This window comes from Rhineura floridana, chromosome 17 (assembly GCF_030035675.1).
Source record: "Rhineura floridana isolate rRhiFlo1 chromosome 17, rRhiFlo1.hap2, whole genome shotgun sequence".
NCBI lineage: Eukaryota > Metazoa > Chordata > Lepidosauria > Squamata > Rhineuridae > Rhineura > Rhineura floridana.
The window spans coordinates 12,892,549-12,912,002 of NC_084496.1; the positions used below are offsets into that span (position 1 = coordinate 12,892,549).

The 19,454-nt window shown below is 44.6% G+C and overlaps 1 protein-coding gene across 2 annotated transcripts in view; it reads left to right on the forward strand.

Moving 5' to 3' along the window:
- Positions 1-19,454, forward strand: part of XYLT1 (xylosyltransferase 1) — a 305,563-nt gene that overhangs the window by 109,987 nt on the left and 176,122 nt on the right. For both annotated transcript variants that reach the window (XM_061599478.1, XM_061599477.1), the window contains exon 2: positions 15,120-15,158. Coding sequence is in view for 1 of the 2 variants with exons in the window: in XM_061599477.1 (XP_061455461.1) it covers positions 15,120-15,158 (39 nt within the window). In the remaining variant the exon portion in view is untranslated. The remainder of the gene's footprint in view (positions 1-15,119; positions 15,159-19,454) is intronic.

A 19,454-nucleotide genomic window follows, 5' to 3' on the forward strand; every position in this document is an offset into this window, starting at 1 on the left:
ATATTTATGTTAGCTCATGGTCCAAAGCTGTTAGTAATAAACTTCATCTATTAGGCCTTCCTGTCATTTTTATTTAAACTCAAGGTCATTGCTAGGCAAAACTCAAGGCACATAGGAAGCTGCCTTATATCAAGTCAGACCATGAGTCCATCGAGCTCAGTATTGTCCACACTGACTGGCAGCAGCTCATCAGGGATCCGGCAGGAGGCAACAGCTCACCCCTACCTGGAGATGCCAGGAATTGAACCTGGGACCTTCTGTGTGCAAAGCAGACAATTTACCACTGAGCTATGGCCCTCCCCCTTAACCTCCACATTAAATTAAGGATATTAATATGCAGTATTCCAGGTCAGCTGCTTTTAAAATCTGCTCTCCAGTTCATCTTGGTTTATCTTTCAACTTTTCTAAGGCCCATCCCACTTATTTTGATCATCGGAGGGTTCCCAAATATTTTGGAGTGCTTTTAACAATCAGTCCCTCTTCCTAGGGAATGCTGGAATCTGTAGCTCTGTAAGGAGAATAGAGGTCTCCTAACAACTCTCAGCACCCTTCACAAACTACAGTTCCCAGGATGCTTTGGCAGAAGCCATGACTCTTTAAATGTATACTGCCTTAAATGTATAGTGCAAATTGGACTTTACAGACAATAAGCAAAATAGGCAATTTACTCCCATCCTACTAAAACACCCAGGAAGGATTTTTGAATAGTATCTGGCCTGCTTATTGGATGACACAAACAAAATAATAACAGAAACAGTTGCTAGATTTCTTTTTCCTGCTGTAAAGACCCGTGAAGAGATGTTGTTAGTTTAATTGCATCTTGGCTTGTTCTTGTCCTTAGCTTATGGAAGTGCCAAAGATATTAACTTAATGTGTGTTAGAAACTGTATGACTTTGTTTTAATTTGCTTTTATCAGGGTTTGTGATCATATAATAAAATTTGCTTTGATTAAAGCAAAAAAAAGTTTGCTTGTGTACTTTGCTCAGTAAATACATAAGAGATGATGGGCCATGCATTCTGCATTTCATTTGCTTCATCAGGCATTCTGGGCAACAGTTCATTGCAATGAGTGGAGGTTGCAAAGCACCAAATCGCTAAACTGGCAACTGGCAAGGTTAGAACTTAGGAGCTTGTGGATCTGTTTGCTCCTGCTCCTGTTTAGCAAGCCACTAAGGTGTTGGGCCAGAGAGTGTTCCCTAGGCAAGATGAAGGGAGCCTTTGGCCCTCCAGGCAGGGCTGTGGAGTCGGTACACCAAACCTTCAACTCTGACTCCGACTCCTCTATTTTTCTACTGTCCGACTCCGACTCCACCCAAAATTGCTTCTTGTCAATCAAAATTTATTTGGAAGTCGGAGTCGGTACATTTCTACTGACTCCGACTCCGACTCCACCCAAAATTGCTTCCGACTCCATGACTCCTACTCCACAGCCCTGCCTCCAGGTATTGCTAAACTACAACTCCTATCATCCCTGGTCATTGGCCAAGCTTGCAAGGACTGATGGGAGTAATAGTTCAACATCTGGAGGGTCAAAGGGTCCATACTCCTGCCCTAGACAGTGAAGTGTTCACGGGTTCCCAAGTGACCCTGGTGTTGAGCCCCAGCTCTCTCACGAGGCCCCAAGAGGGGGATGGCATGAGTTTCAGGTTCCCCAGCAGTTGGAAGGCCCCGAGGAGCCAGTAGTTGTTGAGTCTTCTCAAGACCTTGGGGAAGGGAGTGAGTTTGATGTCGTGCCAGTTCCCACAAATGATGCTGCCTCCAAAGAGGACAACGCGCTGCCCCCAGACGTGCCAGTAGAGCTGTTGGGCAATGCTTCGGAGCGTGAGGTAACCCCCCTTTACCAAGCGGTTTTGGGGATGCTTCAGATGCTTCTGCGCTCCCTGACCTCGAGCCTGTCGCCAAGGAACTGGTTTTTTCAGATGAACCGCTGGAGGCACGCCCCCCTTCACCTCGCTCTCGACGCCGTGAGAAACGGACAGGGCAGAGGGAGAGCGTGCACAGGAGCCAGAGATTGCGATCTAAGACCTTTCCTATTTAAGACTGTAGCTCCTAAATTTGGGCACTGAGTCAACTTCCTTCCTACGTTGCAGAGCATGTGTAGAGTTTAGTTGGGGAATTGTAGTGAACTGGCAAAGGGAATCCTATGAAGCGTTCTGCCTTCGATGTATCCATTACTTTAATAAAACAAGAATTACTTGCACCTGCATCTCAGTCTCATGGCTCCCGCTCTGAACAGGACACCTGGTTAGCTTTAGAACAGCCATGGTCTCCTCTTGGCCTAGAAGGACTCTTGATGATGATGATGATTTATTTAATTTATGTGCCACCCTTCCTCCTGAAGGAGCCCAGGGTGGCAAACACATCAACAAACATTCTAAAAAACAGTTGTGTTTTAAAACATTGAGAGCCAGTCTGGTGTAATGGTTAAGGTGTTGGACTACGACCTGGGAGACCAGGGTTCGAATCCCCACACAGCCATGAAGCTCACTGGGTGACCTTGGGCCAATTGCTGCCTCTCGGCCTCAGAGGAAGGCAATGGTAAACCCCCTCTGAATACCGCTTACCATGAAAACCCTATTCATAGGGTCACCATAAGTCGGGATCGACTTGAAGGCAGTCCATTCCCATTTTCCAATAAGGCTACTAGCCACAGTGGCTATGTTCTACCTCCACTGTTGCTGAATACCAGTTGCTGGGAATCGCACGTTGGCAGACCACTGTCACAGTCAGGCTCTGCTTATTGGGCTTGCTATAGCCATCTGGTTGGCCAGACAGTGGACTATGTTAATCAAGTCATTGCTGGACCCTATACATTTACATACGGCAGTCAGCAGATGCGCAGAATAGAGTGGCGAGAGCAAAGCTATGACAGACCCTATTCATAGGGTCGCCATAAGTCGGAATCGACTTGAAGGCAGTCCATTTCCATTTTTTAAAAACATTCCTTTATCCAGTGATCTCCGGCTGATCTCCTGAGGCTTCCAGGTCAGGCTGGGACATTGCCTGGGCATTCACAGTATATCTGTTATTTAAGTTCCTTGCTGGCTGAATTGCTGCCTTAAGGCCCATTCATGATACTGATTATTTTTGCACACTAAGTGCAGTTTATCCTGTTGGGGAGTGGGGACTCAAAATCTGACTCCTCCTGGAGGCTGAGAATTTTGTCTTGCTTATTCCTTTTGCTTGTGTTTTATCATTGAAATTCCAATTGACTTCCGTGTTCATTATCTATCTATCTTTCTTTAAGAGAAAGAAAGCAGTCCCCAACTGCTGCCAGAGATTAATGATTTACATAATCTGAACAATGGAACATTTGACCTTTTTTTGATGAGATGATTATTTCAGGACCTGATTGCTTAATTCTCTGTCCTCCAGATATTTAAATGGACTGAATTATAATGCAATTTTAAAATCATAGGGGTTGGGGGGGGAGATGCAAAGAGAGAACTCTCTTAATGTGGCTTTTTAAAAAATACAGATGTGGAAACTAAATTGCAAAGTTTAAGATCTAGAAATAAGACCTCAGAATGATTAACTGAATAAGGACTTTGAACTTTTTCACTACTTAGCTTTCAGCTGTTGTAAATTATGGATTTGTGAGTTGACAAAAAGTTTGTTCTATTATTATACTTGGACATTGTATTGGGATGAAATCATGAAATTTCAGATGCAATGCATGTTGAAGGTACAACAGCAGGGAGCATTCAGTTAGTGACCTAAGGGTCAATTCCATTTACAGTTACCCAGCCAAGGGTGGTGGAGGAAGTGTTGCCTAGCAACCAGTCAAAATAGCATGATCTTTACTGAGGTAGCTTGTGCCCCGATTGGCTGTGCAGTTCTGAGGGAGTTTTCCCCTAGAATTGCAGTTGTATGTTTTCTTGCTATGAACAAGGCCTGAATTAAGACAGACAAAGCCTCTGTTATTTCTTCTCATATTACATATTTTGTTTTTATTCAGTTTATGTTATTCAAGTGATTCTGCCAGCAATACATGTTTTCAGTTGCTTTTGGGGGTGGGGGCATAGCACAGTGGCCTGCAGATATGGCTGGAAAAGACTCCTGCCTGGGGCCACTATGTTAGGCAATGTAGATCAGGAGTCGCCATCATGGTGCCCTCTAAATGTTGTTAAACTTCATCAACCATCATCCTTGACTATTGGCCATGCTGGCTTAGGGCTGATGGGAGTTGGAGTCCAACAGCATCAGGAGGGTGCCACATTGGTTGCCCCTTGTGCAGATAGCACTGAGCTAGAAGGATCAGCTTCTTAAGGTGGAAGCACATGTTTGAGTCAGCATCTGGCTGTGAACTTGCTTCAAACCTGCTCATGAGAATGGAGGGGGGTTGCTTTTGAGAGCTCCCTTTCTTGAATCCTTGCAAGATCCTGTGTAGGCAGCTATCACCTGATGTTTTCCTGTAAAATGTTGTCTTGGGTTGCCTCCAGACTATCACTATTTTGCATGAGGGATTCAAGCATGTGCTGGAAATTTGGGGTTGCACAATCAAAGCAAATTAAAGCGCTCTTTGAGATGCCAGGGACTGAACATGGGACTTCTACCACTGAGCTCTCCTAGTGCAACAAATCCACTTTAAAAAAAAAATAGCAGCACTTTTAGTGATTAGGAAAATGACAGAGAAATGGCATGAAAAGTGTCAGATGAATGAATGGTTAATGGAAAGTCAAACACCCCCACAAGCAAATCAGGATGATTGCTCATTGCCACATAACTTCCGCACGACCAAATGGGAATAAATAAAGATGGGACATACTCTCCCTTCTGTGTAAAGCTTTGAGCCAGCAAAGTAGGATGAAAGCTCAATAAACAATATGGAAGGTGGAGAAATTTGATTCAGTTTGTATTTAAAAGCCAGGTAGCCTAATTAGCACTTTCTGAAACAGTACAGGAACCAAGACCCAGCCATCCTTCAAAATCTGCACTTCTTCGACTTTTGCAGTGCAGTTCTCCAGCCAAGTAATATGGATAAAAATGCATGCTATTAGTAATGAAAATAACATACAAAAATGCATTATATTCAGGAAACTAACTGTGCAAAAATTTGTATAATAGGGGAAATTGCATACCAAAGGTGTACATTAGGAGAAATTGCACTCAAATGCTTATGGATTTTCATGAGAACTTTTTTTAAAAAAAAATCACAAACTTATGTGGAAACGTGGAAAACTTTTAAGGTTAGAAAAATGAGAGAGAAACCCATAACGGATAGATTGGCCCATCCCTTGGTGCAATATTTGTATGTCATGACTAGTGAGATTATGTTAGCAGAGAGCTGAATCAAAGTTAGTCATGTCTGTTAAGAACCTAAAAAGAGCCTGTTTTCACAGTGGCCAACCAGATGTTAATGCGAAGCCCGCAAGAACTCCCCACCCCTCCTGCAGTTCCCAGCAACTGGTTTTCAGAAGCTTGCTGCCTCTGACAGTGGAGGCAGAGCATAGCCATTGTGGCTAGTAGCCATTAATAGCCTTCTCCTCCATGAATTTGTCTAATCCTCCTTTGAAGCCATCCAGTGATGGACACCAAGTTGGTGCCCATCACTGCCTCTTGGGGGAGTAAATTCCGTAGTTTACCTATTATTAACTTCAACGGGTCTACTCTGAGTAGGACTAGCATTGAATACTGCCCAGCGGGTCCAATAGGCCCCATTCTAAGCATTTGTTTCCAGGTGCCACACATCTTGGGACTGGCCTGGATGTTTCCTGTCCTGAACATTTTTTTAAAAAATGTAAACAGTCTTCCTGCATCTCACATCTCTCAAACTGGTGTGGAAACTGCAGAGAGATGAATTTAAGATTGAGAAACTGAGAGAATCTGAAACAGATGGATTTGCCCATCCCAAATAAGCAGGTCATCCGGAGGAGCCCTTCGGCTTCAACCCAGGAATGCCCTCATGTCAAGGCGCACCCTGGAGCCTCTGCTGCGCTTTATCACATGTTGTCCTGTTTCAGCAATGACAGCTGATCCCAGACAGCCTCGCTTGCCTCCAGCGATACAATTTTTTCTCCCTGAGTTTTATCTATTTGATGCCAGGTTGCGAACTCTTGGAAATAAAGCCACTGGAAATGAAGTTGTTGAAATAAATGTTTGTAAGGGAAGGAAAAAGAAAAAAATGTGTGTGTGTGTGAGGGGGGAAGGAAACCAACGCCATTGCTTCCCATCCTTGAAAGGCATCCACTGTGCCTGCAAGATGTGCTTTTCCACCAGCTGTTCCTTTGCAATAGTGCTCGAGGATGCCCTGTACTCTGAAATGCTTGCCCCCTGTTTTTTTTTTTCATTTCAGCCTTCCTGTTTGTGACAAGAATTGAGTGTCCCTCCCCCCTTCGCTTGATTAAACAGTGCATTCTTACAGTGCGGGGGGGGGAGCGAGCGGGGCCTCTTTCCTTTGCCCTGTAAGATGTGATAACTTCCTACTTGACAGCCGCACAAATGACTGCTGCGTCAGCTTGTGACATGCAGGGTTTCTTTGCACATTAGACAGGAAGTGAGGCACTGGGTGCCAAGGCTGTTTGCAGGTTCTTCAGCCGCAACCAGCCCCAAATTGAGCAGGAACGGCTCCAGCCATGGAGAGAAAGAAGCTATTCTTGCAAGGGTTTTTATGGTGTGAAAACCTTGTATGTGCTCTCTTTTTTTTTTTAAAAAAGTGGGGCAATACACACATTTCCCCCCCCCCCCACTCATGGCACAGATCTGTTGCCAGCTTGGCAGGCAGAAGAGCTTAATGCGAGGAAAGTCTTACCCAGGGTCTAGTCCCTGATCCAGCAATTTGAAGCAGGGAAATAAAAAGGGGAAGTTTATATCAGCAATCTCTCACGACTCCCACTAACAGTTTCCCAGTTGCCATTTTGGTGGGAAGGGCTGGGAGCCAGGAGAGGATGAAAAGAGGGGCTAGGGGTGGGGGAGAAATTCAGTTCAGTTCACATTTAAAGCCAAATTTGTCAAATTCGCCCTGTTCAAAACAACATAGGAACACAGGCATCCTTTGAAATTCACACTTTGCCAGATTTCGCGATGCAGTTCGCCGAGCAATGTTCGCAAAAATGCATATGTTGGGGGAAAGTATGCGTAAAAATGAATATCTTAATGAGAATAACGTGCAAAAATGCATTGCATCAGGCAAAATTGCTTGCAAGAATATGTACATTAGTTGAAACCACATACACAGATGTGTTTAGTGGGAGAAATTCTCACTAAAATGCTGGAGAATTTTCACGAGGATTTTTTTAGGGGGGGGAATCGGCGAATTGATGCAGAAATGTGGAGAACCAAATTGAAGAATGGGAAAATGAGGGAACAGAAAGTGACAGCTCCTTCCATCCCTCCTCAGGGTAATATCCTTTTGCAAGGGACTTTGGCAAATCCTGCTTCTCTTCCTCCCCCCCGCCCTCTAATTTATGGGGCACTGAGAAAGAGGGAGTGTTTCCTACTATCTCATTTGGGAGGAAAACCGCTGGGGAGGGAATTGGCCTGTGGACGCCGGCTTCATCTAAGGAAACCGGCAATCTCTGCATGTTTTTCCCTGCTGCTGAATATCTGCATTCTTTTCTCGACACATCTTGTGGTTGTAGAGGGCTTCCAAGTGATATACAAAGACAAGATCAGGCCAGAGGCTGACATCTCTCTACCTCCTTCTGGTCAAAAGCTCTGCTGGTACAGCTGGTACAGAATGCGGCGGCACGTTTGATTAAGAACAGCCGTCGCCGTGATCATATCACTCCGGTGTTAGTAGATCTACACTGGTTACCAGTTGTTTACCGGGCCCAATTCAAGGTGTTGGTATTAACCTTTAAAGCCCTATACGATTTCGGCCCAGTTTATCTGAAGGAGCGCCTCCAGCATCACCAATTATGCCGCCTGACGAGATCAGCCACACAAGACCTTCTCTCGGTCCCACCAGTTAAGACAGCTAGGCTGGTGCGGACCAGAGAGAGGGCATTTTCTATTGTGGCCCCCGCCCTCTGGAATTCCCTTCCTTTCGACCTTCGCCATGCCCCCTCCTTGATAGGTTTCCGCCGAGCCCTGAAGACCTGGCTGTTCAGGCAGGCCTACGGGATTTCTGGGGTGGGTTAGTTTTCAATGCTGTTGATTGATGTAAGAGGGGTGATTAGTTTAATTATCGAGTGTGGTTTGTATTGGTTTTATATTGTATTTTATTTTTTAATGTACGTCACCTAGAGTGGCCGTTAATTCGGCCAGATAGGCGACTCAAAAATAAAATTTTATTATTATTTATTATTATTATTATTACTTCTGTGGCTGCAGAAATTGCAGTGTTCACAGAACTACAAGTAGCCTTCCACCAGAAATGACACACGCAGCGCAAAATTGCCCTCCATCTTGGTCTATCATAGCTTTGCTCTCGCCACTCTATTCTGCGCATCTGCTGACTGCCGTATGTAAATGTATAGGGTCCAGCAATGACTTGATTAACATAGTCCACTGTCTGGCCAACCAGATGGCTATAGCAAGCCCAATAAGCAGAGCCTGACTGTGACAGTGGTCTGCCAACGTGCGATTCCCAGCAACTGGTATTCAGCAACAGTGGAGGTAGAACATAGCCACTGTGGCTAGTAGCCTTATTGGAAAATGGGAATGGACTGCCTTCAAGTCGATCCCGACTTATGGCGACCCTATGAATAGGGTTTTCATGGTAAGCGGTATTCAGAGGGGGTTTACCATTGCCTTCCTCTGAGGCCGAGAGGCAGCAATTGGCCCAAGGTCACCCAGTGAGCTTCATGGCTGTGTGGGGATTCGAACCCTGGTCTCCCAGGTCGTAGTCCAACACCTTAACCACTACACCACACTGGCTCTCAGTAGCCTTATTATCCTCCATGAATTTCTCCAGTCCTCTTATAATCACCACATCCTGTAAAACCTAATTCCGTGGTTTAAGTTTGTGTTGTGTGATCCTGAACCTTTTAACATTCAGTTTTGTTGAATGGCTCCAAGTTCTAGTATTATGAGAGAAACTTCTCAGTATCAGCTTTCTGCACACAAGGAGTAATTTCATACGCCTCTATCAGGACCCCTTTTGCTCGCCTTTTTAAAAAAACAAACCAAAAGCTCCGTGGGAAAGCACATGCTTGGGATATAGAACGTCCCAGGTTGAACCCCTGGAGTCTCCAGTTAAAAGGCAGGAGACAATGGCATGGAAAGACCTCTTCATGATGTCCCGGGGAGCTGATGCCAGTCAGAGTAAACAATACTGGGCTGGATAACCAAACAGGGAACCTTTTTGAGCCCAAGGGCTGGGTCAAGAACTGCCCCCCCGCTACCCATTTTTGACAGGTGGGTGGGGCTGTCCACCTGTCAGTTACCTGCCATTATTATGATGTCATGGGGCAACTTCAGCCCATGAGCCAGATCAAGACAGGCGAGGTATCGTGACTGGCCCGAGGTCACCCGGTCAGCATGAGAAGAGCCTGCTGGATCAGGCTGGTGGCCCATCCCACCCAGTGTCCTGTCCTCACAAATGGCCAGCCAGATGCTGATGGGAAGCGCACGAGGAAGAGCTAATCACAAGAACACTCTCCCATTCTGCCAGCTAGTCTTCAGAAGCATGCCGTCTCCCCCTGCAGAGGCTGGTAGCCATTGATAGCTTTATCTTCCATGAAACTTCATGGTCCAATGGGGATTTGAACGCAAGTCTCTCCAGGTGTATTCTAACCACTGCACCACACTGGCAGAACAGCACGTTAGTGATTTCCATATCAGGGGGGTTGCAATTTTATTATTTTAAATTCCTTGGTGTGTGAGCATGTGCATGTGTATACACTAGAGATAGGAAACTTTGGTTGGTACCGCTTTGAGAGCATTCCCTTGAACTAACAGTCTGGTATTGATTCAAATTTGCTTTCTGGCCACTGTCCATTGCTTTTGCCAATCCGTTTTCCCCCTCCCCCAAAATACTGTTATTAATATTGATAATTTAAAAGGAAATAGTGATGTTTTCACGATGGATTTTTTTTCTTTAAAAAATCCCTTTTCAAAAATAGCCATGGAAAATTGCTGCATAAAAATCCAATCTGCAGCACCAGAGAATAAAGAAATGAATGGAAACTTCAGTACCAAATCTAAACTGGAGAGAATTCTAGCACATCCCTAGCGCATGCGGGCACACACGCACACACATGCGTACACACGTTCCTTCCATGTGAGTCATTCCCTTTGAGTTCTGCAGCTCCGTTCTGTGTTGGACAGGCTCCAAGCCTCCTCCAGGGCATCAAAACTTTCTGGCAGCAACCCCTGGCTTTGCGTCCACTTATTTCCCTTGCTGTCTCCTAGAATTCTGTTATCTTGCAGCATGTTAAGCTAACACTTAAGGAACATTACTGCACGCCAAGGTTGTAATGGTGGAACCCTGGGGAGCAAAACCACACAACACAGTCTACGGGCACCATGGTGTTTGGCTTGTCTTCCTTTCTCCCCCCCCCTTTCTTAGCAGCCTAAATTCTGTTTACAGAGAGTGTGTGTGTATGTCTGTGTAAACCTTTCCTTAATTGCAGAGTAGAAGCCGTTGTGGTCCGTTCTTGTAAGCTCCGCGGTTTCAAGACTGCTTAGGGGTGCAAAGGTTCAGAGCCGGAAATGTTACTGCATGAAAAACATCTAAAGCTGGTATGGGGACCCTTTGGCCCCCCAGATGTCGCTGAGCGACAACTCCCATCATCCCTGGCCGTTGGCCATGTTTGCTGGGGCTAAAGGGAATTGTGGTTCAGCAACATCTGGAGGGCCAAAGGTCCTGAATGAAAGACTGCAGCCCTAAACCTCCTTTCCTGGTGGACCTATGGAGGATGGCATAATAAGTGAAGGCTTTTGCCCAATAGACTGGATAGATACGTCATTTGTTGCTGTTGTGGCTGAGGGCGGGGATGTAGAATGTTAACAACCTTGGTGACTTCAGCTGCCTGCAAATCTACTCCTGAAACACCGCAGGCAAAATAGCAATGGGAGAGAGGGAGACTTCTCTTTGCTGGAGAGCTGCTGCCATTCAGAGTAGACAGTACAGGGCTGGATGGATCAGTGGTCTGACTTGGGAGAAGGTAACACCCATATCATGCGAGAGGGCCCATAACTCAGTGGCAGAGTGCATGCTTTGCATGCACGAGGTCTGGGGTTTGTAACCAAAATGGAGCTGCCACAACACAATGCATAGCACAAAAAAGGGGGGAACTTCTGAATGAATGTGCATGCCCTGCTTGGAGGAACTGGTTGTCCTGAACCCTCAAGAGAAGCACTCCTCTTTGGCTTGGTTTGAAGGGCCCTTGGAAGAAGTCTACCTCCACTGTCAGAAGCAATATAATATGCCCCTCAATATCAGTTGCTGGGATTCACAAGTTGGGAGAGTGCTTTTGCACTCAGGTCCTGCTGGCAGGCAACCCACAGGTGTCTAGTTGATCACTCTGAGATTAGGAGGAGGATGGGCCTTTGGCCTGATCCAGCTAGGCTGTTCTGATGTCCAACAGGCAGCAATAGCACTCTGAGCAGCACTTGGGGGGCACCATTTTAATCACTCCACAATGCCCCAGAGTGAGGCGATGTCAGGTGCATGGTGGAAAATGAGCAAATGAACTGAGCTGCCAGGTGCTGCTCAGAAAGCCAAGCTGTTTTTTTAAGGGCCCATGGCAGGGGTCAGCAGCGGGCCCTTGCTAGGGCCCCATCAGCTGCCCAAGGATGCCAGGTGCTGGCGCTGACCCTTATGGCCTGTTTGTAGCAGGCAGCTCCTCAGATCAGCAAGACATAGTCTAGATATAGGTCCATAAATAGGTCCATAAATTGGATAAGAATTGTAAAGCATTTGGGGACACAGAACTTTGTAATTGACAGGTTGGGCTGAGGAGGAGCAGCGATTCTATTTCATGAGCAGAGCTTTTGAGTTAAGTATGGTTTATAGTGTCAGCCTCTTCCTTGGCTCAGAGTTCAGAATCAAATTAGCAATGAATAGTTCTTGACAACTTTATCATAACAATGTAACGGTGATACCCAATGCAGTGAATAGTTTAATTATTCCTCCTTTTGACAGGCAAGTTCTGTGCCAGAAACCAAGTATAGATTTTTTTTATATCTTTTATCTATAGTTGGGGGGCACATGAAATTTCCCCCACCCTTATCTTTCATGTTGTCCTCCTTAGCTGTCAGCAAGGCCTGACAGCTACTTAACCAATATACAATGGAATGGTTTACCAGCAGCCTTAATGACCATTGCCAGCACCCAGGGTTTGGGGAGCCCTTTGGTGCAAGATGTCCTCACTAGGGGTCTGCCCCTGAGCTGGCCCATTTCCTCCTTGCTGGCCATTTGATTGGTCCCAATCTAGGGACAACACTGGGCCCTCTGCTGGGGTGTGGGGCTTTGCAGGTGCCCAGCAATGCCAACCCTTGACGCTGGTCCTGCCAGGGCCAATAGTAAAAACTGGACTGAATTCTTTTCAGAAGCTTTTCTTTCAAGTAAAGCTCCATATTTTTGTTGGGGCTTGCTGGTGTTCAGCCATCACCTGAAGATGGACCTTTTTGCCTGTGGCTTTTCAGGAATAGATCTGCAGATAGCTGAAATGACCAATGTTAAAATTCTTCATCTCGGTGGGGGTGGGGTGGGGGCCGTCTGAAGTGACAGGCAGAAATTTGCTGTAAACAGAAGCGCCTTCTAATTTTGACAGACATGATGAATGAAAGAGAGAGCATCACTGACCTGGTTTCACTTCGTTAAGCTTTCCAATTAAGCAAGGGTGCTACGGAAAGTGAGACTCTGCAGTCATGTCGGCAGTCATCAAGGACATATGTTTTTCAGAAGTGTACATGTTTCTTTTGTACTTTTGTACTTTTTGGAGATGGGGATGCTTCTGAAATTCCCCTCTGTTGGATCTCCTAGTAGTCTTCCCAAAGTGGGACCCATCCGTTAGAAATAAATTTCTGAATTACTGTGGATGTTCAGTTTCCTGGTTCGTTGCCTCTTCTGTGTAACCAACCCCCATGTACTAAAAGATTGTACCGACCTGATCTCTGTGTTCTGCAGAAGAGGGCACCCTGCAGGTGCCATCCTGTCGGGAGGTCTGTTCTGCCCCCACCAGCAGCATCTTGAAACACCCATGCAAGGGGATCATGCCCAAATTCGGCCTTGGTGTGTCAGTTATTTCCAACACACATTGACCTAGATAAAATCTGGGATTCGGCCATTCCGTCTGCGCCTATTTACATCAGTCCTGGCTGAACATTCAGTCCTGGGTTGTACTCGACTAAGTCCTACTCAGAGTAGACCCACTGAAATTAATGCACCTGTTAGTCATGTATAATAGGACCTAGCACTGGATACAACCCCATTTTTAGACTGAGGAGGGGAAGTATCCTTTTATATCGCCTAGAGGGATTGGGAATAGGAGGCACTGTATTACGGTGGTTCCGCTCCTTTCTCTCTGATAGGTACCAACAGGTGGCATTGGGGGAGGAGGTTTCAGACCCTTGGCCTCTCAATTGTGGTGTGCCACAGGGCTCTATCCTCTCTCCCATGCTATTTAACATCTATATGAAGCCGCTGGGGGCAATCATCAGGAGATTTGGGCTGCAGTGTCACCAATATGCGGATGACACTCAGCTCTATCTCTCATTTAAATCTTCACCAGAGTTGGCTGTGGAGACCTTGTCCAAGTGCCTGGAGTCCGTGAGTGGATGGATGGGAAGGAATAGGCTGAAACTGAACCCCGACAAGACCGAGGTACTGCTCGTGGGGGACAAGAGAAGGTTGGGAACCGTTGACCTGAAGTTCAATGGGGTGAGCTTACCCCTAAAGGACCAGGTCCGCAGCCTCGGGGTTGTACTTGATTCCAAGCTGTCCATGGAGGCTCAGATTTCGGCTGTGAGCTGGGCAGCTTGGTACCAACTACACCTTATATGTAGGCTGCAACCCTACCTTCCTGTTCATCAGCTCCCACTGGTAGTACATGCCCTGGTCACCTCTCGATTAGATTACTGTAATGCGCTCTACGTGGGGTTACCCTTCAAAACGGTCCGGAAACTACAACTTATTCAGAATGCGGCGGCTCGATTACTCACAAACAGTCGTCGCCGGGACCACATCACGCCAGTGTTGTTCGATCTACACTGGCTTCCAGTTGTTTTCCGGGCCCAATTCAAGGTGTTGGTATTAACCTTTAAATCCCTACACGGTCTCGGCCCAGTTTATCTAAAGGAGCGCCTACAACGCCACCAATCATGCCGCCTGACAAGATCGGCCACACAAGGCCTTCTCTCAGTCCCGCCAACCAAAGCAGCTAGGTTGGCGGGCACTAGAGAGAGGGCCTTTTCAGTGGCGGCCCCCACCCTCTGGAACTCCCTCCCACAAGATCTTCAGCACATCTCTTCCCTGAATATGTTCCGCAAGGCCTTAAAGACCTGGCTTTTTCAGCAGGCTTTCAGGACTTTTGGGGAGGCTTAATATTCTTCTGTTTTAAATGCCTCCTATTATGTATTGCTTGCTCTTATAATTTATATTATTTCACTGTATTTGTACTGTATTCTGCTATATTTATTGTATGTACGTCGCCTAGAGTGGCCATTGGCCAGATAGGCGACACATAAATTAAATTTATTTATTTTTATTTATTTAAGAAGTGGGCAGAGCAACAAATGTGAATTTTGCCTTTCTACAGCAGGCTCGTTTCTACACACCTTTGTGTGCCTCTCTCTGCCCACCATCCAGAGAAGCAAGAGGCATGATCAGAGCTCAAGGACACGTTACAGCCAGGGAGGGGATGAAGCAGGGCCAGTGAGGGAGGTGGCCAGACAGAGAGGCCAGGAAGGTCACATTCGGCCCCCAGCCCTGAGGTTCCCCACACCTCTTTGAGATGTCCTTAAGGTTTTTAGATGTAGATGCTCTTAAATGTTTTAAATATTTCTTTTTGAAAAAAAGTATTGTTATGCTTCTTTGTCACCCTGAGCATTTGTGAATAAGGGCAGGATAGAAGAGTAGTAGTAGTAGTAGTAGTAGTAGTAGTTGTAGTAGTAGTAGTAGTAGTAGTAGTGGTGGTGGTGGTGGTGGTGGTGGTGGTGGTAGTAATGTCTCCACTTACAGTTGGCCTTTTGAAAGTAACCCAACTTTCCCTCTGTATTATTTCTGCAGGATCAACCTCTCAATCCTTACAAAGGCTTGGAAACCCAGGTTAGTACTTCATGATAATGTCCTCTTTTTCTTTCTTTCTTTCTTTCTTTCTTTCTTTCTTTCTTTCTTTCTTTCTTTCTTTCTTTCTTTCTTTCTTTCTTTCTTTCTTTCTTTCTTTCTTTCTTTCTTCTTCCTCCTTCCTTCCTTCCTTCCTTCCTTCCTTTCTTTAAATTGTGGGATGTTCTAGTGTACCCTTCCTTTGAAAGCCAGCCATGGTGAGTTTGGCTTGTTATTACATCTTGACTGTGCTGAGTGGAAATCTGTACATTTTGTCAGATCTAACGATGTCACTTCTGCCTTAGAGGTGAAACAAACTATTTGTCTATATCAACTCTTCTTCTTCTTCTTCTTCTTCTTCTTCTTCTTCTTCCTCTTCCTCTTCCTCTTCCTCTTCCCAGAGAGATGGTATGTCAGGAAAGAAAGCAACAGTTCTCCTGCAGATTTTTGCCTGCAGTGTAAAAAATGCACAGTGTATCAGACATTGCTTTTAAAGTCACCATGCTGGGGAGGTTTTGAAAACTTTCATGAGAGACAGGTTTAGTTTGTATCCCTTAGTGTGATGTCATTAACTTTCCTTCATTGCTTTCATTTTTGGGGGCGATAGTTATCTTGGTTGCAAGGACACAAGATGACACAAGTTTAATCCGTTTGCCTCAGATGTCTCTGGTATCACAGAAATTTAGAATAAATATTCCTGCCTGGTAGTGAGATTTTCCAAGATGCAAGTCCCCTCCTTGTCTGCTGATCCTTCCTGTCTTATTGATCAAACATATTTTGATGCCATTGGCTTAACTGCTCTGATGTCACAGCAGCAGCTCTTGGGAGCCGAGTGCTAGCTGGGACTTTAGAATTCAAGTTCTAGCATTCCCATAGCCCACAAGGAAACTTTTGTTACTCTGCTGCACCTTTTGCTCATAAGCAATCGGTTTTAAGGATTATTAAATGAGACTTGATGGGCAAGGTTTAAGTTTGCTCTTTTGTAACCTCCTAAAGAAGAGAGATGATGATGTTTGCAGTTTATGTACAGAATGATTTTTTAGAAGTGTGCCTGTGGAAGAAAGTACCGTGACCATCTCACCACTGAGTAAACACCACCCTCACCATTACCAGGCAAAGACCTTTCTTTGAAAAAGTCCCCAAGCTTCTTGGATGCTATTTCAGTTCTGCTGAGCGCTTGATACCGTTTTTGTGGCTTGACTTTATTTCATGCAGGATTTCGTCCATGTGTTGTTTTCATTAGTTTCTTCATTTTGTAAACCGCCCCGAGAATAAAATTGAAAAACGCTGTCAAACTACTTAAAAATAAATAAACAAATTAACCTTTGGGATTAAAGACAGCATGCTAGGGATGGGGGAGAAATTTGTTTCAGTTTGCATTTAAAAAAACCTACCTAATCATTCACACTTTCCAAAACAGTTGTTTGTTGTTGTTATGTGCCTTCAAGTCGACTACGACTTATGGTGACCCTATGAATCAGTGACCTCCAAGAGCATCTGTCATGAGCCACCCTGTTCAGATCTTGTAAGTTCAGGTCTGTGGCTTCCTTTATGGAATTAATCCATCTCTTGTTTGGCCTTCCTCTTTTTCTACTCCTTTCTGTTTTTCCCAGCATTATTGTCTTTTCTAGTGAATCAGGTCTTCTTATGATGTGTCTAAAGTATGATAACCTCAGTTTCATCATTTTAGCTTCTAGTGACAGTTCTGGTTTAATTTGTTCTAACACCCAATTATTTGTCTTTCTCACAGTCCATGGTATGCGCAAAGCTCTCCTCCAGCACCACATTTCAAATGAGTTGATTTTTCTCTTATCCGCCTTTTTCACTGTCCAACTTTCACATCCATACATAGAGATTGGGAATACCATGGTATGAATGATCCTGTCTTTGGTGTTCAGTGATACATCTTTGCATTTGAGGACCTTTTCTAGTTCTCTCCTAGCTGCCCTCCCCAGTCCTAGCCTTCTTCTGATTTCTTGACTATTGTCTCCATTTTGGTTAATGACTGTGCCAAGGTATTGATAATTCTTGTCAAGTTCAATGTCCTCATTGTCAACTGTAAAGTTACATAAATCTTCTGTTGTCATTACTTTAGTCTTTTTGACGTTCAGCTGTAGTCCTGCTTTTGTGCTTTCCTCTTAAACTTTCATCAGCATTCGCTTCAAATCATTACTGGTTTCTGCTAGTAGTATGGTATCGTCTGCATATCTTAAATTACTGATGTTTCTCCCTCCAGTTTTCACACTTCCTTCATCTTGGTCCAATCCCGCTTTCTGTATGATATGTTCTGCGTACAGATTAATCTGCGTACAGATTAAAATAGGGTGATAAAATACACCCCTGTCTCACACCCTTTCCGAATGGGGAACGGAAACAGTATGGGAACTCAAATATAGGCAGCCTTCAAAGACTGGAAATTCTCCAAATTTTGCAGTGAAGTTCTCCAGCCAAGTAATATGTGCAAAAATGCATATGCTGAGGTAAAGTGGGTATGAAAATAGATATATTAGTGAAAATGACGTACAAAAAGTGCATTATATTAGGGGGAACTGTTTTTCAAAAATGTGTACGTTAGGCAATATTGCATACAAAAATGTGTATATTAGGAGACGTTTGCACTAAAATGCTGATGAATTTTCATGACAACTTCTTTTTTTAATGGAAAAAAACCTACAAACTGGTGTGGAAAACTGACCTTAATCGTGGAAAAATGAGAAACTGAGGGAAACCAAAATGGACAGATCTGCCTATTTCTCCCATGCATCCCCCCTCCCTAAAATTCACAGTACACACATCTGTAATATGAACACCCAGTTTTGTAACACTAGCATGTTCTGTTACTGTTCATACCTCGGAAAACCAGTCTTTCATAAGATGGCTCGTGCCACAAAATTGCTCTGCAATAATATGAGTATTGAGCAAAGTGGCATACAAATACCTATATTGGAAATTCACAATGAAATGCTGATGAATTTTCATGAAGGCTTTTGAAAAAATAAAGAAATTGCAAACTGATATGGAAATGTGGACAACAAACATAAGACTGGAAAAATGAAACATGGAGAGAACCTGAAATTGAGAGAGTTGCTCATCCTTAATGCCTCTTAATACTAATGGCTGGGGAAACTTGGTGCACTCTTGGTCTGCTTGCAGGCTTTCCATAGGCATCCAGTTAGCCACTGTGAAAACAGGATGTTAGATGGCTAGGCCTTTGCTGTGATCCAGCAAGTGTGGTTCTTACACTGTGTTCTTATCATGGAACAGTAGAGTTGGAAGGGGCCTATAAGGCCATCGAGTCCAACCCCCTGCTCAGTGCAGGAATCCAACCTAAAGCATAACTGACAAGTGGCTGTCCAGCTGCCTCTTGAAGGCCTCCAGTGTTGGAGAGCTCATCACCTCCTTAAGTCATTGGTTCCATTGTTGTAACGCTCTAACAGTTAGGAAGTTTTTCCTGATGTTAAGCTGAAATCTGGCTTCCTGCAACTTGAGCCTATTATTCCATGTCCTGCTCTCTGAGATGATTGAGAAGAGATCCTGGCCCTCCTTTGTGTGGCAACCTTTCAAGGACTTGAAGAGTGCTATCATGTCTCCCCTAAGTCTTCTCTTCTCGAGGCTAAACATGCCCAGTTCTGACAGTCTCTCCTCATAGGGCTTTATTTCCAGTCCCCTAATCATCCTCACTGTCCTTCTCTGAACCCATTCCAGTTTGAACAGGTTTCCAAGGCACATGACATGGAAGATGGGCTTCACCACCACTGTCTTCATATATTAGAAATTAAGAGCACAACTACAAGGTAGATTTATTAACTTAACAAGATTTATATACTGCTTTAGTCATCCTAAACCTCTCAGTGGTTTACATAAAACAATGTAAAATATTTGTTAAAAGTATTTGTTGAGATAAACTCAAAAGTTAAAAAAACAAGCTGACCTAAAAAAAAATCAGAAGTAGAATCAGCATGCGACAGACAAACAGATAGATAGATAGATAGATAGATAGATAGATAGATAGATAGATAGATAGATAGATAGATAGATAGATAGATAGATAGTCAAAATTGCATGTCTGGGTAGGCCTGCCTAAACAAAAAAGTTTTTAGCGGGCACAGAAAACAAAACAGCAAAGGCGCCTGCCTGATGTCAATGGGCAGGGAGTTTCAGAGTGTAGATGCCGCTACTCTGAAGGTTTGATTCCTTGGAACGAACATTATGTGGCAGTTGTAAAACTGCCAGCTCCGCAGATCAAAGCTGTCACATAATTGCTAATGGTGGCAGTTTGAGGAGAGGGGAACCAAAATG